The sequence below is a fragment of the Monodon monoceros genome, unplaced genomic scaffold (assembly GCF_005190385.1).
Source record: "Monodon monoceros isolate NGI ecotype Baffin Bay Population unplaced genomic scaffold, NGI_Narwhal_1 Super_Scaffold_21, whole genome shotgun sequence".
Classification (NCBI taxonomy): Eukaryota; Metazoa; Chordata; class Mammalia; order Artiodactyla; family Monodontidae; genus Monodon; species Monodon monoceros.
In genome coordinates this window covers 137,179,884-137,200,787 of record NW_021703778.1, presented here as the reverse complement: position 1 = coordinate 137,200,787, position 20,904 = coordinate 137,179,884, and the positions used below count along the sequence as shown (strand labels likewise).

The 20,904-nt window shown below is 40.1% G+C and overlaps 2 protein-coding genes across 8 annotated transcripts in view; one reads left to right on the top strand and one right to left on the bottom strand.

The window, feature by feature from the left end:
- SYNE2 (spectrin repeat containing nuclear envelope protein 2) overlaps positions 1-20,904 on the bottom strand; it is a 332,333-nt gene that overhangs the window by 55,829 nt on the left and 255,600 nt on the right. For all 7 annotated transcript variants that reach the window (XM_029238377.1, XM_029238372.1, XM_029238375.1 and 4 more), the window contains 13 exons: positions 20,596-20,742; positions 18,738-18,914; positions 16,896-17,051; positions 15,279-15,431; positions 12,942-13,112; positions 12,332-12,462; positions 9,314-9,518; positions 7,936-8,115; positions 7,134-7,262; positions 4,869-5,023; positions 4,612-4,756; positions 3,581-3,675; positions 1,871-2,105 (listed from right to left, as the gene is read on the bottom strand). In XM_029238377.1, the coding sequence (XP_029094210.1) occupies positions 1,871-2,105; positions 3,581-3,675; positions 4,612-4,756; positions 4,869-5,023; positions 7,134-7,262; positions 7,936-8,115; positions 9,314-9,518; positions 12,332-12,462; positions 12,942-13,112; positions 15,279-15,431; positions 16,896-17,051; positions 18,738-18,914; positions 20,596-20,742 (2,079 nt within the window). The remainder of the gene's footprint in view (positions 1-1,870; positions 2,106-3,580; positions 3,676-4,611; positions 4,757-4,868; positions 5,024-7,133; positions 7,263-7,935; positions 8,116-9,313; positions 9,519-12,331; positions 12,463-12,941; positions 13,113-15,278; positions 15,432-16,895; positions 17,052-18,737; positions 18,915-20,595; positions 20,743-20,904) is intronic.
- ESR2 (estrogen receptor 2) overlaps positions 1-20,904 on the top strand; it is a 193,753-nt gene that overhangs the window by 123,710 nt on the left and 49,139 nt on the right. The window lies entirely within an intron of this gene.

Sequence of the window (20,904 nt, the reverse complement as noted above, 5' to 3'; positions counted from 1 at the left end):
CCGGGAAGATCCCACATGCCGCGGAGCGGCTGGGCCCGTGAGCCATGGCCGCTGAGCCTGCGCGTCTGGAGCCTGTGCTCCGCGACGGGAGAGGCCACAACAGTGAGAGGCCCACGTACCGAAAAAAAAAAAAAAAAAAAAGAAATAGCCTAACGAGCTATGGCAGACTGTATTTTTCACAAAATGGCCACAATATTACCAGCCCCACATGCTCTTCTAGAACCTTCCCTCTCCCCCCTCTTCTTGAACCCATGTGGGCATGCGTGATGGCCTTGATTAATAGAGGATGGTGGAAGTGGCTGACGTCTGAGGCTAGGTCTAAAAAGGCAATACAGCTTCTCTCTGGATCTATCTTTCTTGGGACATGCATCTTTGAAGCCATGAGCTGCCATGTAAGGAGTCTGGCTACCGAAAGCCTCCAAGTGGAGAGGGAACAAAGCCCAAGGAGCCCCAGCTGCTCCAGTTCCTGGCTGTCTGAGCCTTTCCAACTCAAGTACTAGACATGAAAGTGAGGAAGCCTTCAGATGAGCCCAGCCTCAGCTGTCATCTGACTGGAACTGCCTGAGAGCCCCCTGCAAGAGCCACCTAACAGCCCTGACAACCTCCAGAACTGTGAGAGAGAATAAGAAATGTTTGTTGTGATGTGGCAATAAAGAAGTAGTACACTGGCATTCCTGCTTCTTCTCAGACCCCCACCGACCCCCAAACCATCTTCCTCAGAGCAGCCAGAGGACATTTAAAAAATACAAATCGTATCGAGCTGCTTCCTCTTCCAACTTCAACGGCTTCCTATTATCCAGACTGACATCCAGCTACCTCACCTCCCTCCAAAATGCTCCTCCCTGACTGCCTATCGAGTCCATTTTCCATCACTGCTGTCTCACTGGCTACACTCGTCACACGAGCCTTCTTTCTTCCTCTGCTTTGCCAAACTTGTTCCCATCTTGGGGACTCGGGAAAACTCTTCCCTCTGTCTGAAGGCTCTCCCCCCAGATCTTTGCACAGCTGGCTTCTTCTTGTCATTCAGGTTCCAGTTTAAATGTTGCCTCCCCAGAGATGACCCAGTCTAAAGCAGTCACCCAGCCTCTCCATCACCGGCCCTGTTTTAATGACCTACATATGCCATGTTGCAATCTGATATTTCCTTTAGTTTTTGATTTGTCTGATCTCCCCCACCAATCAGACAAATTAGTATTTTCTTGTTGGTTTACTGATTTGTCTGACTGCCCCCACGGGAGCAGAGGTCTTCTCTTCGTCCACACCATATACCCAGCACTTAGAACATTGACCAGCAAAGACCAGATGCTCAGTTAATATCTGAAGCCTAGATAAATGAATGAGGCAAGCAAAGGATTTCAGAAGGGTGCTGTTTTGTTTAGCTGTCCCTCTACAGTGAAGTGTGGTTCGATAGCTCAGTGCAACATGCCCTGGGAACTGCCAACTAATTATTCTAGTCCTGTGCTCATCAAGCAACTTTCTGATTGGAAACGTTGTTGCCTAAATGAATTCACCCTTCAAGAGGAAGCAGAAATCCCACTGTAAATTACTACTTTGTGGTAGTCATTTATACATTAGTCAGTGCTTTAAATGTCTGTCACCCCAAACTTCCCCACTCTACCTACCCATCTCCAGTCCGTCTCTACTCCCACAGCCCAAGAGAGCTTCACTATTTCTGGTTGAATGGATAAGATTGGGTTTCTGACCCCACAAGGCTAATGATAAGGCTGAGTAGGGTCCCCATGAGCAGCTGGCCTCCCCATCGCAGAAAGCACACTTGAACGTCACAGAAAACACAAAACCTGAGGCGAACGAACATCTTCCAAATCAAGAGCACCCTGCAGTTCCCACACTGCTGCTGCGCATGTCCTACCTTCAGCTCATGGATCAGACTTCTTGTTTGGTGGAGGCTGTAGCAGTCCTGGCTCTTCACTGCAGACAGCAGGTGGCTGGTGTAGGCGAGCAGGTGGAGCAAGTCCCCCTCGGAGGTGGTGAAGTACTGCCACTGCCTCACCAGCTCATCGATGTCACTCTTCCTCTGCCGAACGCCCTGGGCAGCACTCTGCCACCTCTCCTTCAGCTTCGTGAACTTCCAAACAAATTCCGGTCTTGGGAAAAATAGATGGTTAGAGAATTCTGACATCAACATGTAGAAAAAATAACTATCAACATGTAATAGGAACTTAGATTTGCTATTTATGTGCACAATTTACATGGAAAAAAACTTCTTTAAATCTGAGCACCATTCAATGTAAACATGATGGGGAACTTGGGGCTGGGGCAGGGGCAGTGTGTGGATTGGTGAAAGGTGTTTATCACAAGATAATTGCACATGGCCTAGTATTTTCCTGGCATGCATGACAACCACTGCCTTAAACAAACTTAAGCTGTTTTTTTTGTTTTGTTTTTTTTTTGCAGTACGCGGGCCTCTCACTGTTGTGGCCTCTCCCATTGTGGAGCACAGGCTCCGGACGCGCAGGCTCAGTGGCCATGGCTCACGGGCCTAGCCGCTCCCCGGCATGTGGGATCTTCCCGGACCGGGGCACGAACCCGTGTCCCCTGCATCGGCAGGCGGACTCTCAACCACTGCGCCACCAGGGAAGCCCCTTAAGCTGTTTTAACACAGATTATGCCAAGTGCTTTATGGAAAACTAAACATGGGATCAATGGGAAACAGATGAACAGGTAGGTCCCTTGTAATGTTATCGATTACTTGAGGGCTGTATGCTACATAATTTCAGCAATAAAGAACATGCTTTCTGCAACTACTCAACTATTTATTTCCCAGATAGACAATGTCCTTCACATGATAAATAAGGCCTTTTATTTATTACGGGAAAAGTCATGCTTTGCTGTACTGATCGGATCAAAACTAGTTAATCATCCTGAAATTGGCTTGGATTTTATTACTTCAGAGCTAGGAAAAATGGGTTTTATATTTCTTAGTTATGTTGAAAGAGGATTCAGAGGTATATGGGTGATGATGGGGAGGAAAATAATGCCTATGGAGACATTTGGAGAGGTCATTTAAGGCCAGGCCCCCTCGGGCTCTGTCGGCAATTTCAGCAGCTATGCAAGCAGGTACAGTTACTGTCACCAGGCTGCCTAAGGGGCCCTGCTCAGCCTGACTGGAATTCCCCGGAGACCCCAACCTCATGTACACAGCATAGAAAGAAGTCTCTTCTTTCACAACTGTGACATAGCTATCTACTGGGAACAGCAGCACTTTGAAATTTATTTTTTAAATAGCAAAACATCATGAGGCTGAAGGCAGAGAGGAAAACACAGTTTAGAAAAATCCTTCGGGGTAAAAAGTTAGATAATGGTACTAGGTGGATGGGTGCTTGCAAAGCATCTGGTCTGCTAAGCCCACCCATCTACCATAGGGAAAAGGGCCCCTGATGTTTTTATGGCCATGAAGCAAGACTCCATCCTAATATAAAGTCAGAAGACCGGCCCCATGGTGGTCTACCAATGACATGGTCACAGGCACTGATGTAGTCAAGATTCACATGGTGGAAGGCCCACCAGGCTGCATTGCCTTCCACATGCCCACAACCATTACGAGTCCCAAAGAGCTTACCTCTTCTCTATTTCTGCTGTGTCCAGGAGTTGTAAGCACTGGGTGACATAAGAGTCAGCAATTGTCTGGTTTATAGAAACTTCAGCTTCTAACATCTGTATATGAATTAAAATATGGGAATTGTTTTTGTGAATTTCCTAATAAAATCTAAGCTCACAGAGGATATGTGAGGTGATTAATTTTCAAAAGGTTTGAGGCTAACTGCAAAAAATGCTTAATCATCACAACAGTACCTATGAATATAATTAGAAGCAAATAGGTCTAATAATAACTACACCTAAGGCCCATTATTGGGCTTTTTCTACTTGTTAGGCACTGAGTAAAACATGCATTGTCTCACTTATTCCTCAACCTTACGACTTAAGTAAATACTATCAGACTCATTTGAAGAGGAGGAAACTAAGATGTTCAGTAACTTATCAAAGTCACCCAGCTTTGCCTGGACAGATTTCATTTTCAGTGGATGATCTTAATATAACAATGCAGACTTAAATCAGTTACACTAAAAAGTTACAATGCACTAATCATAATCATGCACATTTTGGAAATGCAGGGTCTGCCTATAACCACCAGGAGTACTCTCAAATATACGTCAGCATCAGCATGGGGAAACTCCTCTGTGAAATTATTAATGCTACAATTATAATTATACCGGGTGCTTCAATACTTTACAAAACTATTCAGTGAAAATGCAAAGATGACTTGAAGTGTTTTAACATGCTCTTGGTAAAGTGGTACCGTGTTCGCATTATGCAAAAGCAACGTTGTGCTAGAAGCTTCCACCTACTGTAGAAAATCTAGGAGTTCTGTCATTAATAGAGCAGCAAAACAAAATTTTGAAATTTATGAAATGTGTGAGAATTTTACAAATGATCAACCAACAACTGAATTTGCTCAAAGACATATATTCTGTGTTTAGGGGTTGAGGATTGATAGGTACTCTCTGTATTTTACTTTATTTAATCTCTCTTCCCCTGAGTCCTGCCCCAGGGTGAGGGGTCCAAGGTGGCAGAGAGCACAGGTTTATTTACCTCATACGTTTTCTGCTGTTCCAGGAGAGCAGGGAGGCTGTCAGCAATGTTCACCTTGAGCATCTCTTCTATCTTCTCCAAAAGCTGGACCCACTTTTCACAGCAATAAAGAAACTTTTGATTCAATCCAATCCCCTGAAGTTCACTAAGAAGGTTTAAAAACAAACAAAACAGAGCCATATAACAATGACATTACTGGGCTCAACTGTTAATTTTGCCTTAATTGAAACAGAATGGGAGAGCTGGGCTGTTCTGACCTGCAGCGTTCCAGTGCTGTCGCCGTGGCCCGAATCCATTGCCGGTTCACATTTTGTAATGTCTTGACAGCTACGTCACTAAGTGGGAGCTTGAGGCTTACTTCATTCAAATGCTCAATATCAGGTGACTGGGCTGTCAGTGCCAGCACATGATTCTGTGAAAAAGAAATTAAATTCCAGATTTTTGGATGCCAATAAGATATCTGGATTATGAAAAGGCTTCAGAAATCCTACAGACCTTCCTTATCTCAAAGAAGAGGGAAAACTGGGGCCTAAATAGGTAAACGACTTGCCCACAGTCAAATAGCTAGTTAGTGTCAGAATCGGACCTGAACCCAGATCTCTCAATCCTGTGTCTTTTCTAGAACAAGCTGCACACATGGCCAGAACTGAAACAGCCCAGGAAATAGAAAGTGATCTCAGATTTTTGTCTTTGAAGAAGATGGAAATGAGCTTTCTTTTTTAAAGGACCCATTCTGGACCTTCAAGTCCCATTTAGTCCGCCAACAACTTGACCTTCAACAGAACATGCAGTTTATTTACAAAGTAAATGAAAATTCAATCCTTAAAATAACCCTAGCAAAGCATGGTAGTTACACATCAATATTATGGTGAAATCATAGGAAAGCAAACTCACCAAAATTTTATCTTTAAGACAATATTCCAGGGACAGCCTCTAGGACAACAATATATTAAGCAAACATCCTTCACCATATCCATGTTCTCACTACAGAACTCTGCCACAATAGTCTAGGTCAGGGTCAACAAACTTTTACTGTCAAGGGCAAGATCATAAATATTTTAGCCTTTTATGACCCATATGATCTCTGTTGCAAATATTCCACTCTGCCCTTGTAGCATGAAAACTCCCATAGACAGCACGTAAATGGTGGAAGGGCATGGCTGTGCCAGTAACACTTTATTTACAAAACCAGGTGAGGGGCTGCATTTAGACCACGTGCCATCGTTTGCTGACTCTTAATCTAGGTTATGAATATTGGTCCTCAGGAGTGTGCAAGATCCAGAATTCTTTCATTCTTCCATTCATCTATGTTAACTATACTAAACTTACTAAGGTAATAAAGAAGGAAAAAATATACCATTAATTTAATAGGGCATTATACTTTTTGATCTTCAACTAACCAGAAAAATTCAATTCATCTCAATAGCCAACTGCTAGATTATTTTAGTTCACTGAAGCTAACTAGTAAAGACTTCAAGATTTAAAAGTCTACTAAAATTACTGAGGCATATTACTAAAATAGATCTCATGACCCAGCAATTCCACTCCTGGGTATATATTCAAAATTGACCAAAAACACTAATTTGAAAAGATATATGAAACCCAATGTTCGTAGCAGCATTATTTACAACTGTCAAGATATGGAAGCAACATAAGTGTCCATCGACAGATGAATGGATAAAGAAGATGTGGTACATATATACAATGGAATATTACTCAGCCATAAAAAAGAACAAAGTTTTGCCATTTGCAGCAATATGGATTTGGAGGGCATCATGCTAAGTGAAATAAGTCAGACAGAGAAAGATAAATACTATATGATATCACTTATACGTGGAATCTAAAAAATACAACAAACTAGTGAATATAACGAAAAAGAAGTAGACTCACAGATACAGAGAAAAAACTAGTTGTTACCAGTCGGGGGGGGCAATACAGGAGTGGGGGAGTAGGAGGTACAAACTATTGGGTATAAGATAGGCTCAAGGATGTATTGTACAACATGGGGAATATAGCCAATATTTTGTAATAACTGTAAATGGAAAGTAACCTTTAAAATGTATAAAAATTAAAAAATTGAAAAAGAGAAATAATTGACAAATAAATTGTATATATTTAAAGTGTATGGGACTTCCCTGGTGGTCCAGTGGTTAAGACTCCGTGCTCCCAATGCAGGGGCCCTGGGTTCGATCACTGGTCAGGGAACTAAACCCCGCATGCCACAACTAAGAGCCCGCATGCTGCAACTAAAAATCCTGCGTGCCACAACTAAGACCTGCTACAGCCAAATGAATAAAATAAATAAATAAATATTAAAAAAACAAAAAAGCAAAAAAAAAAGTGTAAAAAAAAAGATCCCTACGTTGTCATACTTTTCTAGATCTTAGGGAAAACAGGTCAAGAATGAATGGCACATCAATGACTGTGCTCAAGGGTTAAGATGCACATAGATGACAGTAATTCACTTATTTTTTGTTCTATGGTGAACCTGAGCCCTTAGGAATGACAAATATTGGCAATACCAGGAATAAGTCAGGATTTCCTTCTTTTTCTTGCTGGTAGAGTTTATCCAAATTCTCTTCTTCATGCGTAATGAGACCTTTTAAAGAGTCCAACTGGTCCCCAAAATCCTTGAACTGTGATAGAACAAACTAGAACAAGAGAAGTTTTCATTAGAAACAATTTTCATGTGCATCTATAACAGAATCAAGCGCAGCCTTGTGATAAAAGTCCAAGCTGTTTTCAGCCCTAAGCAGTTCATTATCTTGAATCCAGAACACTCCTGATACTCACTTTGTGCCTTTGGCAAAGTATGAAGCCTTCACAGGGATGAAAAGATCAGTTGCTTGACAGGGGCACCTAGAGGAATCCTGCTAGCTAAATATTTTTTCCCTGCTGTGTGATATTGGAGCCCCATGGCCTTCTATTCAGCTTTTTGATAATTCATGCACTAAAGGCTTTTCAAAAAGAGAATAAAATACATAACAAATGGTCGTGCTTTAAGCAGCTACTCTATGACTCAATTACCCAACTTGGAAATTCAAATAACTATGAGATCTGAACGGTGCATGAAATATATCACTTTAACATGTTCAATAAAGAAGAAATGTATGCTTAAGATCTGCCCATTGCCCATGTGATTGAAGAATCACATCACTGAAGAATCATGTCAAATGGTAGATATGTTTAGGGCATCTTTATTCTGTGGTTTCCCTAAGGTGCAGCCCACAAAGCACTAATAACTGTCACTTCGCAAGATATAAGGAATTGAAGGGAGTGTGCAAATGTCCAAGGCTTCAAGTTGAATAGAAAACTAAGAGGAACCTTAAATTCATTTGTTTTCATAAGCAGCATCTTTTCCAAGTAGGAAGCCCTCTGGAGGGAGTGCATTTGACCAGAGAGGAGCACGTGCGTGTTGGGCTCTGCAGGCTGTGGGAGTCGATCCAGGAGAGTGGAATCTTGGAGAAAGGCTTCTTTTGTCTTCTGCACATCATGCTGCAGCTCCTGGAGAAGAAAAAAGTGATCGCAAAACATTTCCTCCTCCTTTCCCAACAAAAATCCCCAACTCATGCCACTCCATCAACATCTAGGAGAATTTCTGCCCTGAAACAGTGGGTGTGGCTTTTTGTTACTGTTTATTTTAAAGAGGTAAAAAAGCTAAGCCTTCTTTATATGATATCACTGGTACTGTTCTGAAATTTGTCAGTTCAGAGCTAAAAGTAACCATGGATAAATAGAGTTGGGGCTTCTAGTTTACAGAAACTGGAGATGACTTGGGTACAGTCTTATGTTTTATATTTCTAATCAGTGAACACTTTAAGGATCTACTTCAATGCATTTTAAGAATCAATCCAACCCCGTCCTCTGCCTGACACTTTGTGACATAAATAGATTCATTTGCAGAGAGCATAGAATTTCATTGACCAAGACGATTTTCGGGCTGCTCCAGAAATATTGCAACTGTGTGAAATTTCTGTTTTTGTTGTTTTTTAAATGCCAACAGATTAGATAGAAGTTGATCAGAAATATGGTTCATATCTGTTGGATTCTTATCTCTAATTTAATTGGTTAATACTTCTTTATTTGACCTATAGTATTAAAAGATACAAAATGTACCTGGTCACCTAGTTTAAAACTAGAAAGTATTTGCTTTCTAGGCATTCATTAACATAATAGAATAAAACCACAGAGGAAAGTATACAACTCTTAAATAATAGTCTAAAAATCATTATATCCACAGAAAAGCCTTATTAACATGGTGGTGAATCTAAATGATTACTCATTTAGATTAGATAATTATTTAGATTATTTAGATAATTATTCATGATTATTTCTAAATCAAGAGATTCAACATCTACTATTCTTAGATGACCACATTCAGCTGATATATTTCTGCTTTTATTGGAGACTTTGTATGAAGCTTTGGCTTTAGAGATTTACCTGCTAGAGTGAAAGGGGAGATTTGGAAGGAGGTGGTGTCAGGTGACCCTGACCCAGCTACCTGCTGCGTAGCCCTCGCCTCTGAGCCACCACCTGGCTCTCCCAACCCCACACGTCCCTGTCTTGCCTGTGTCCTACATGGTCTGCTCACATACCTGTCCTGACCCACTCCTCCCTCCCTGTGGTCTGTCTAGTCCCTGGGTCATGGCCCTGTCTGTCAGGCTGTCTTGGCCTTGGTTTTCCCAATGGGCTTAACGCCTACCTTTACGTCCTGCAGGGCTGGGGGCAGGATCTCTGCCAGGTTGTTTCCAGATGTGTTGATGTTTGCGAGCTGTTGGTACTTTGCTTCCTGCTGCTCCAGTCTTGCTGCAGCTTCAGTGTGAGCACTGTTATATGCCTTCCAGAGCTGTAGCGGGCTCTGGGCCCTCTGCAACTGGTCTGCAATGTCTTGGTTTACCTGCGTCCACCTGTCAGGGCAACATGAACAACAGGAACCCCATCCATCCTTTCCTTTGCAGCAAAAGCACAGCGCCCACACTCTACCCATAAGTTAAGAGCAGATAAATTAAGAAGACGTGTTAATGTCTTTTCAAAATTAATGCCATCATTAATATATAAACAGAATTCCAAATTAGGATACTTCATTGACTTTATAATTCTCAACAAAACCCGCAAAATTTGTGACTGGCAGGAAACACCTATTGTATGATGAATGTCTCTTAGGCAAAGGTGAAGAAAGTACTGAACTGTTTGCTTGATGAAACTTTCTCCACATGGGAGGGCCTCCTATTTTATAGAGGGGGTCTTTAAGTAGGCCTTATTTAAATTGTGTTTATGTCCAATTTATTTTCTAATTACAAAAGCAACATGTTCCTATATAAAAGTAGAAATAAAAAACAATATATTTTCCTACTTCTCAGCAAAGGGTACTTATTTCCTATGATGTTCTAAATTTGCTAATGTTTTAATGTTTTCTGGAAATACGGTATGTTGTAGGACTAATTTCTTTGTGGATTGAGAGAAAAAAATGGCAGATATTACCTGGTACTTGATAATATTTCATTTGTTCTTTAGAGAAAAGTTAATTCCTGTGTATTCTCTTTCTATTTAGGCCAATTTGCATCAGAAAGTTACTCACTTGGTAAAACTGATCTTAGTCACATGAGAAGAGAAAATTGCGTAGCCCTCAAAGGATGCTAGCACACAATATATGAGGGAAGGCAGCAGCAGAGTACCCAGGCCCCAGATTTACATAGCTGGTCTCCATGGGGGGGCCAGGCTAAAAATCAACTCTGGAGTCCAGGCGAACTTAACTAGAGCTGTTGATGAAACCTAGTTAGAGACCTCGCTTTTAGAGTAGATACCACCAAGTTATGAACAATTGCAAATATTAAAAGTATTTTAATATGAAAATGAGCTAATTTTGTGGTGCCGGCACATTCATTGGTTGCATGATTTGTTTTTTTGGATTCTCATTTATATGCACTGTTAAACTGCTACAAAAACTAAAAATCGTAATAATAAGAAAAATGTTATTTTCTGTAATACATTTTTCATTCTATTAAAATTGAAAAGTAGAAAAAAGTAGAAATTTAAAAATTTTGTTTTTATTCCATACTATGGACTGTAATATCTTGCCTTTCTTTCCCATTTAACTTAAAAACTTTTACCCATGGGAAAAAAAAAATTTTTCCCATGTTATTAAAGAATAAGTAAGCCTAAGTTTAAATGGCTGTACATAATGGTCTATAAATGGTCTTTTTTTGTTTAATTACCAAATTCCAGCTTAGTATGGATATTGGAATAATTTTCAATTTTTGCTTCCAAAAATAATGCTCAGATACAACTTTGTTCAAAGGCTTTTTTCTGTATTTCAAGATATTGGTCTTAAATTAGACTTCTTAGAGAATTTTTGGGTCAAAGAATATAAATATGTAAATATTTTTAAGGTTATGGGTATATGTTCAAACTGCTTTCTGAAAGCATTATAATATTTACATTCTCACCCAAAACACATGAGAATGCTTGTTTCACAATATCCTCAACCCCGTTAAGTGGGCAAAAAAGGTGACAAATGGCATAATTGCTTTACTTCTTTGTATTTCACAAATCTTCTCAGAACCACCGGTTTTTAAATAAGATTTTCCCCAATTATAAATACTATAAATATAAATATTAAAAATATAAATATTATAAATAAATAAACATATGCTCATAACCCCCCAGAAAACATGTGTGTTTAAATCTATCCATACCTATATTGAGATTGTCTACCCATCTACCTACCTACCTACCTGTCTATAAAGAGAAAGTAAAAAAAACACCTGACATCTCATTAATCCAGAGATAACTACTGTTGGCATTTTGGTGCTATTTTCTTCAGTCGTTTTCAATATGCCTTCTGATATATTCTTGTGCCAACAACTGAATGTGTATGGGCACTGATGACAACTGAATCCCTTTAATAGCAACCTGAACCACCATATGTTTTGAGGGAGGCCCCCATCACTGTATGTGAAATTAGATACGTGTCTGTGTTTATCTTTACCCTCACTCCTCCCCCTCTTCCACTAAGGACTGGATCAAGGGCTGAGGACACCAATGCAGGGTACATAAATGTGGTGTCCCTTGTTCAACATATATTCAAAGTTGGTTTATAGGAGAGGCTGAATCTGCATGAAGGAAGGGTGGAGAAGGCCACTGAGGGTAGCTTAAACTCTTCACCACTGTCTGGAACAAATCAGCTTTGGGCCAACTTTCATATCCCATCCAGCTATATAAAAGCCTCACAATCAACCAGGGCCACACTCCTTAGAAGGAGTTTTCTATCATAAGTAGTTCATCAAAGAATTCCTCCCAACCTCACAAATATCTCCTGAGATGTATTCTAACATCCCCTTACTTCCACCTTATAATGTTTCCAGTGAGACAGACTGCCCATCTGGCCATCCCTTAGCCTGTTTCTGCCTGTTGATTTTGGTGCCCTTGAGGATCGCATTGGGCATTTAGCCTATGCCCACTGAACGTGGCTACACTGGGGCTGTACTTAGGACATTTCTAGATTGATTATACCAAACACTTGTACAAGGCAAGTAATAGCCTTCACAACGTCAAATCTTACGTGAACAAGATCCTTCCAAGCAGGAGAGACCAGAATAGTATGAAACCAGTTATCTCAGATGATTAAGAAGGCTTTACCCAGCCTACGTCCCTTCATTTGTCACATGTCATTAAGATAAAAATATCTGCTCTACCATTCAAATTGCATCTTAAAGTGTACCTTGTGTGAGTATTTTGGCATTTCTCTTGAATTATTTCAGCAACTGAGGGGCAGTAATCTTTGAGTTTTCCAATAACCTCCTGGAGTTTCTTCCAACTCCCTTCACTGCTCTCAGCTTCATCTTGAAGAGTCTAGGAGGACAGAGCAGGAACGTCAGTTGCAGAACAGCCTGGCCTCGTCCAAAGAAGGCAGCAGCTGGTCAACACTTGCCGCTGTACCACAGTGATGTTAACACTCAAACTTTAATAGGACAGGGATAAATTACCAGAAATGTGAAGAAGAAAACTGAGAAGGCATTCTTTCATGGGGCTAGCACTTGAAATAGCATACTTAAAAAAAAAAAAACACCCCAAACCCAAACCTTTAAATTGTGAAATAATATGGACATGAAAGATGAAGAAAAATTCACAGTATACTTGTACCAAGTTTCACTCATTTGGTTCATGTCATTCATTTTGAAATTTCAAGTTATACTTTTGATGCTGCTGTTTAAAATACTGTTTCATGTTTCTCTGTGGAGAACATAACAGTAATTGTGTTCATTTCTGTGCTTCCTTCCATTGGAGATTTTCTGCCAATAATGCATTGTGCCAAGATCTGGTTAATATACCTGAAGGTTCTGCACCTGGCACCTTAAGGCCTCTAATGATAAAACCACAGGTTTGCTGTGTTCCATGCAGTACCAGAATCGGATCGTCATCATATTCACTTCATCATAGAGTTTATCATAAGTCTTCCACTCCTGTAAAACAGACTGCATGGAGGTCTTGAGCTCATTGACCTATACAAAAAGTAGAAACATATTTAGGAAATCATCGACAAGAGGCTCTCTCATCTTTTTTGTTTCCCCCTCCTAAGGACTCTACCACCGTATCCAATTTAGGCATTTTGAGAGTGGAGCTTCAGTGATTCACTGAAGGTGAGAAGGGTGGGTCAATGAACAAGAAATATCAAAGAAGGCTAAGTTTTATAGTAGCTGAATGGAAAAGAGCCCTGAGACCAGAGTCCCCAGCACAGAGAGAGTTCAGCCTACAGAGGGACAGCCCAGGGAAAAAAACACTGATTGAGGAATCAGAATCTCAGAATATACATTTCAGTGACACCCTATTAGCTTTCTGACCTTGGGCAAGTTATTTAATCCTTGAGTTTATTTCTTCATCCACAAGACAGATATAATAAATGAAAACATAAAGAAAATAGTGTCTGTGAAAATGCTCTGAAAACTGTAAAGCATTATAAATGTAAAGTGTTAACCTGTGTTACCTGGCACTTAAGTCTGGTTACTACTGGAGAGCAAGCAAAACTTGGAGAGCATCATGCTTGGCCAAAATGATGGGCAAGTGCAAAGTAGGAGGGAATGCAATGGTGGCCATATTTTATTCTTTAATGTGTTTTGGTAATTATGAAAGGTTGAAAATTGAAGCATTTAAATGACCTCTGACACAATCGAGAATATACAAGTATATAAATCTTTATATATTATGTAAAGAACACTTATATCTCAACAATAAAAAGACAACCAAACTCAAAAATGGACAAAGGATTGAATAACCATCTCTCTAAAGAATATATACAAATGGCCAATAAGCATATGAAAAGACACTCAACATCCACAGTCATTAGAGAAATAGAAATCAAAACCATGAGATACCACTTCACATCCACTAGGATGGCTATAATCAAAGTTGGATAATAACTAGTACTGGCGAGACTATGGAAAAATGGGAACGCTCATACACTGCTGATGGAAATGCAAAGTGGTGCAGCTTCTGTAGAAAAGTTTGGCAGTCTCTCAAGAAGTTAAATACTGTATAGAGTTACCATATGACCCACTAATTCTACTCTTAGGTATATGCCCAAGAGAACTGAAAGCATATGTTCACAAAAAAACCTATACACATACATTCTCAGCAGTGTAGGAGGGTTTTAATGTCTCCATATCCTTGTCAACACTTGTTACTGTCTGTCTTTTTATTGCAGCTATCCTCCTGCAGCCTGTGAGCATCTTGAGGGTAAGAACCATTTTTCTTATCATTGCACCCTTGGCAGTGAGCACAGTGCCTCACAAAAGATATGTTAACAAATGACTCACACAGATATGTTCAGCTCACCCCTACTTTTCTGCCTGAGTTCTGGGGGAAGAATGAGGCTGAGGGTCACCTATGGATTTCATTTACATGGGTTATTCCCAATTTTCTCTTGGAACAAATGGTTGAATGTAGATTTTAGTAGATGACAAATAATCCACAATAAAGACTCTCTGGGAAACATGGACACACCTATAATAGGTTAGTATTTACAATTTCTCCCTCCATTTGTGGGGAAATGTCAAAGTTGCAGTGTCTGAGGATGCCTGTCCTTTGTCTTTTGGTGTTCTTCCTCCCAGAAGGGGTAAATGCAGACTTTGACATGCCTTTCATACAATTACCAGACGTCTTCCACAGTCTTCTATGCTTTCTCCTCAGCACATGCTGTTTCTCCCCATCTCTGGAGTTTTCCCTATGCTGAGCATGCTTCTAGCTTAATAGAGTCTACATGCGATAGGATCACGCCCTCCCTGAGGCATCTCCCTGAGTGTGGGGAATCTGAGCTGCTTCTTCATAACTGCTCCTGTATATCTGGCCAAGAAACAACGCCAGATGCTCTGTTGGGTTTGGGGTTGGGGGTGGAGACATTTTTGTGTGTGTGAGTACATTAGACAAAACAAAGATAACCAGGTGGACTTCTAGCATGCCAAGGATGTGGGAATTTGGTGGCTTTGCCTCTGAGTATCCAGTGAAGGAAAAAAATAAGAGAGATCTGAAATGTTTTTCTCTACTTCACTTCAGTAGTTTTCACAGCAACTTTTCAGTTTTTGGTATGGAGCGAGTGTCCATTATGAAACAAGAAATAAGATAAAAGAAGGATACGTGGAAAGAAATAGTACGCTGTAAATGAATTCTAGTACCTGGTTGCTAACACTGGTTTTCTTTTGAAATAACTCATCAATTCTGGATGCTGTATCTTCCAGCAATGGCATTGTCCCACTCTCTGAAGTCAGGTAACTTTGTCTCAATTCATCCAATGCTTTGGATTTAATTGCAAGTTGATTTTCTATATCCTGGAAGGGCAAGAGGAAAAGGTGCACAATATTACAAAACAATTAATAAGGGGTAAGAGGTAGGAGTCTGCACTTTTCAAGTAATAATGCCAATAGAGTATATAATTTAATAACATTACACAGAAGACATTTTAATCATATCACACTCTCAATTCAATGTTTACAGTGAAATTTTGTAATATAAATTTACAATATTACAAAATGAGGTTTTACAATACTTTCCATTATTACATGGCTCTAAATTTTAGAAGAGTCTAGGTAGCAAGTCCTTATCATCATGGTATAGTAGAAAGAGTCTAGGAGATATAGTCTCCATTCCATGTCTGCCCTGTACTGGCTGTTGGACCAAGCATTAAGTCATCAAACTGCCAAGTCTGCATTTTCCCATCTGGAAAATAGTGATGACATCCCAGGTCTGAGTAACTTAGCACTCAGGTGAAAGCAGGGCGGCCGGCTGGGGGTGCTAGAGCACTGAGCTTACAGTCAGGAGGTGGCTGTAAACACTCTAAAATGGAAATGGCTAGTGGGTAGTTAGAAACAGGATACGACCATCTGAAAAGATCTCTTATGGAGGTGTTGCTGCCCATATACTATATCCAGTATCATTCTGTAACCTTCTCAGTAGAACAGGGGTCTGAGCCGACTTTCCAGCCCCAACAGTGAGAAGCGCCATGCCTTCCTGTAGGCGGTGCAGAACCCACGTAACCTGTGCCGTCTACAGCTCTGGGACAGTGGAACTGCTCTCAACAGGAGCGACACAGTCAGGGCGGTGGGGAGGGAGGGGTGAACCCACCTTTGGGTGAGGGCACCTCAAAGACCAAGTGACCTGGCAAATGATGACTGAACGAAAAAAGGGCACAGCCAACATGCTCTAGACCAAATGGGATTTAGACAGTGGTTCTGAGGGAAAAGTAGTTCTTTGAGAACACATTACACAGTAGGTAAAATAAAACCATTTTCCTCTGAAGAAACAAAAAGAAATACTAAAAATCATGGAGACTTCAGAGTAATTTTGTAAATACTGGAGAAATTAATAAAAACACAAAAACTGGAAAACATCTAAATCAAAATTCCCGTGGAACTTTTTTTTTTTTGGCTGCACCGTGCGGCTTGTGAGATCTTAGTTCCCCAACCAGGGACTGAACCCAGGCCACAGGAGTGAAAGCACTGAATCCTAACCACTGGACTGCCAGGGAACTCCCAACATTTTTTTCTTAGGAGTAGCATTCAAATCTCTTAAGAACTACAATAACCATGAAAATACATCTGTTTATCGTTTAAAAACAGCATTTTGCAATTCTGTAAAACACATGGACACATCTATTTTATAGAAGAAAGTTAAGTAGCTGGGGGCTTTGAGGAGAACCCTCAGAAACTATAGCAGCTTGCCCTACTCCCTGGGGCAGGTGTGGTAACTAACAGCCTGACCAAGCCACACTGGACAGGTGCTGTGTGTCTTCTCACCTGACAATCCAGGAGTGTCTTCTGCACCGAGATCACACCTTCAGGTTTTTGTAAAGTGTTCAGTCTCTCCTCTTGTGCCTCCATCCAGTTGTTCAGAATCTGTATTTTGTTTTCATTCTCAGTGATACTTTCCAAAAGTTGTTCTAATTGTTGTATCTACCAGTTATGAATAAGAAAATAAAATTTTCTTATTTTAAACCACATGTTTAAAATGTAAATGTCGTGATATGTTATTTTTAATAGGATAATTTTGTTTCTTCTCAGATTTCTAACGTTTTGCACAAGATTTCCCAACAACTTTCAGAATAAAGATTCATAAGTCAGGAAATATGAATTATTTTCTCCTTTTTAAAAAAAATCTAACATTTGAAATGAAAGCTAACCTGATAAGAAAGCTGGCTGTTCTGGAGTTCCACAATATCTGTACAAAACAAAATCATGTTGCTAACACTCAATATTTTTTCATTGCATCATCTATTGATATATGTAAAGCTTAAGAAATTTTTTTTCCCCCAGACTCTCTTCATTAGACTCACTTAAAAACTGTCAATATAAAGAATATCATAAATAATGCATCAATTTAATAAAGTAATATTTTTTAAACGTCTGTGATTCTTCTCATTTCTAATGCTTACAATGTTTATTAGGTTACAATCATAGTATATATAATGTTTTATACTTCTTTTCATATGCCATAGGTGCTTTCTATGTCATGACTTGCTGCCCAGTATTTCATCAAATGGACACCATATAATTTGATTAACTATTTCTCTCGAGTTGGAAATTCAGGCAGTCTACATTTTTCACCCGAATAAATAATGTTGAATTGAACACTTGGTGCACATATCTTTTCCTTTTTGAAGGACTGTCTACTTAAAATAAATGTAAAAGAAGTGGACTGCTGGGTTAAGAGATAAGATGATTATTATGGTTCTTGAAATTTTCTGAATGCTTTCCAAAAGGGTATGTAAGCCATTATCTGCAATGTATGAATGTGAAAGCCTTGGGCTTTTATCTTTATCTGAAGTTTTTCTAATTTAGTAAGTGTATAATGTTATTAATGTTTATTTCAAACGTCTGACAATGAAAGTGGTAACCTTTCCATATTTATTTGCCAATTATAATTTTCTCTTTTGTGAATTATCTGCTCATGTTCTTTGTCCATCAGGTCTTATTTGTATGCATTCTCCACACAATAAAGAAATCAACCAAGTTTCACTATTGTATATAAATATTAAATATTTTCCCAAGAATAAGTGTGCTTAATCTTTTCGGTCATGGAATGAAAATCTACCAAGAAGCCATATACATTTTTCTTCCTTTTTATAATCTTTCTAAAGCTGAAATAGCTTTGCTGCTAAAAAGCAGAAAATTTCACAGAAAATGTCGACATTTCACAGAAAATGTCGAAACTTCTGACCATTTAGTAGCCTCATGTAATACTCGACATCTTCTTAAATAACATTTCTCCTCTTCACTTGCCTAAGTCAATTTCCCACTAAGAAATCGCAAAAAAATATAAAAGCTATTTCCAACTCTTATATGCACCAATGGAGGACAGGATTTAAAAGGGGCTAGAATTGAGATGATTACTAGGTTTAACTGTAAGTTAACCAGACAAATGTCTTTTTGTTTTTTTTAATTAATTTTTTTTGGCCACTCCATGCAGTATGCAGGATATTAGCTCCCCGACCAGGGATTGAACCCATGCCCCCTGCAGTGGAGTGTGGAGTCTTAACCACTGGACCAACAGGGAGGTCCCACAAATGTCTTTTAAAATTTTTCAGAAAGTGGTATTTTGCAAAGGCTAAATCATACATCAAGCTGTGACCATGAGCTCACCTTTCCATTCAGCGTTCCATGGACCCGGTGCCATTGGCGGTTCATCTCTCCGAGATGCTCTGCAAACTCTGTTCTCTCATAGCGCTTACTTTCCACATCACAGGTGCTTAACTGAAGTAATGACTGGTTAACAAAGTCAACTATCCATTGTTTATAGTCCATTTCCATTCTAAACTCCTAAAATGAACAAAGAAAACAAAATTAAACCACCAAAGCCTGAATTGAAGCAGATGAACTGGACCTCTCCTTTGGTGCACTGTAGGGGGCGCCAAGCTCCCACCCAGTAATCAAGAGGCACCTGTCTGGAGTTATGTTCTACCCTCCCCCAACCCCACCACGCATCTGCTTTATTTGCGTGGAGAGTCTTTTGGGCAATTACACATTCCTGGGAACAGAGAGACTCACCGCTTTCAAACAGACTGAAAAGTCAAAGATGTACGGTACCATGTATGGTAGTTGCATCATAGGAACCAAAATCAAGACCCAGAGTCTGACAGAGGGTTCCTTTGAGAAGCTTCCCGAGAGCTCCACTGGGATTCAGAGCCATCCTGTGGGCTTATGGAAATGACAGGATGGGGAGTCTGAAGTTAAGACTCTCCCAGAAAACCCAGGACACCTTTAAGGAGCTCTGCCAGTTTAGGCAGCTTCTCTGTCCCTCTACGGACCGTCTAGGCCTCCCCGTTTGGATGACTTTAAGTTCTAGAGCAATCCTAAACCCTCCCAGGGCCAAGCATGTTTCTGTTAAGGCTGATACTTGTTGGGTTTATTCTGGCAAGTTCCAGCACCTCCATAGCAGACATCCAAGGGTAAAACTATGTGCTAGGTTACTAGGGCCTGTGAGAAAAATACACATAGGCCCTCTACAGATTGTACTACTCACTGAAGTTAGGATGGGATAGGATATAAAAAGGAAATCCTTGCTAATACCATGCTTTGTGATTAAGCCATTCATCTTCTGCCTACCAGAGGCTACATCCATTAGCTTATGAGGTCTTGGAAAGCAATGACCGGAGTCTTCATTCATCTTTGTGTTCCTAGTGGCGAACACCTTGCCCGGCACAGAATAAGTGTTTGTGCGTGGCTTGTTAAATGTTAGTTAAATCTACTTGAAATCAAATATCATGGAGAAGGCCACATCCCTATCTATTTGTAGAAGGATATCAACTTTTCCTTACGTATTCTCTTATCCAAAGAACATTTACTTAACACCTATTGGATGCCAGGTGTTGGGCTAGGTGTGCTGTTTCAGGGAGGTAAAGGAGGAGCCCCTGCTCTCAAGAAGCTAAGTCAAGGTGGGGAGATAGGCAAGCAAGAAAATAATTATAATACCGGGTGACAGGAACTATTGATAGCACCATGGAGACACCTAATCCTGGAAAGTAAACTGATCTGGCTGGGAGGGTCAGGGTAGATTTCCAAATGAGAGGATACTTGAACTGACTCTTGAAGGATGACTAAGAAGATTCCTACAGCTAAAAGCGGGACACTAGAATTCCAGGCCAAAGGTACAGCACGTACAAAAGCAAAAGCACGAGCAAGAGAGCGCCAGGGGCGGTGGAGGGACCGCAAAGGATTTGGTTCAGGCAGAGTCCAGGGTTTATGTGGGGAAATGAAGAGCCAGAGCCAGTTAAAAGCTTGGATTCTGTCCTGTGGTGATGGGAGCTACCAAAGGAATCTGGGCAGAATAAGAGCAAGTACACTAACTCCTCTCTCTAGAATCATCCACCATCCCATTCCCCACCCTTAGAATTAGTTTTTCTAAATAATATCCTCCATGCCTCTTTGTTCAGTATTTCCCTTCCAACTGACTTGCCTTCTTTATGTAATGAAAAGGCTTCTGGCTTTTTTGTATAATTACCTTGTACTTGTGAAGAAGATTTTTAACTTGAGATGCAGAACTCAGTGAATGCTCAGAGTCTTCATCTGCAGTTGGATGTTCCACATCGTTCATCCAGTTAATCATTTCTGTTATTGCTTTACGAGATGGCAATTTCTCCATCTGAAGCTGCAAAATCAAAATGATTTCCATTTAATTACCTGCAGTTAACAAAATGAATCAGGGCATCACTTAAGATAATACCTGGTTTGATAAAAGGTCTTGCCACATAATTATGCAGGTTACTCACAAAAACAAACCCAGCATTCAAGCTCAGAATAAGTGACCCCA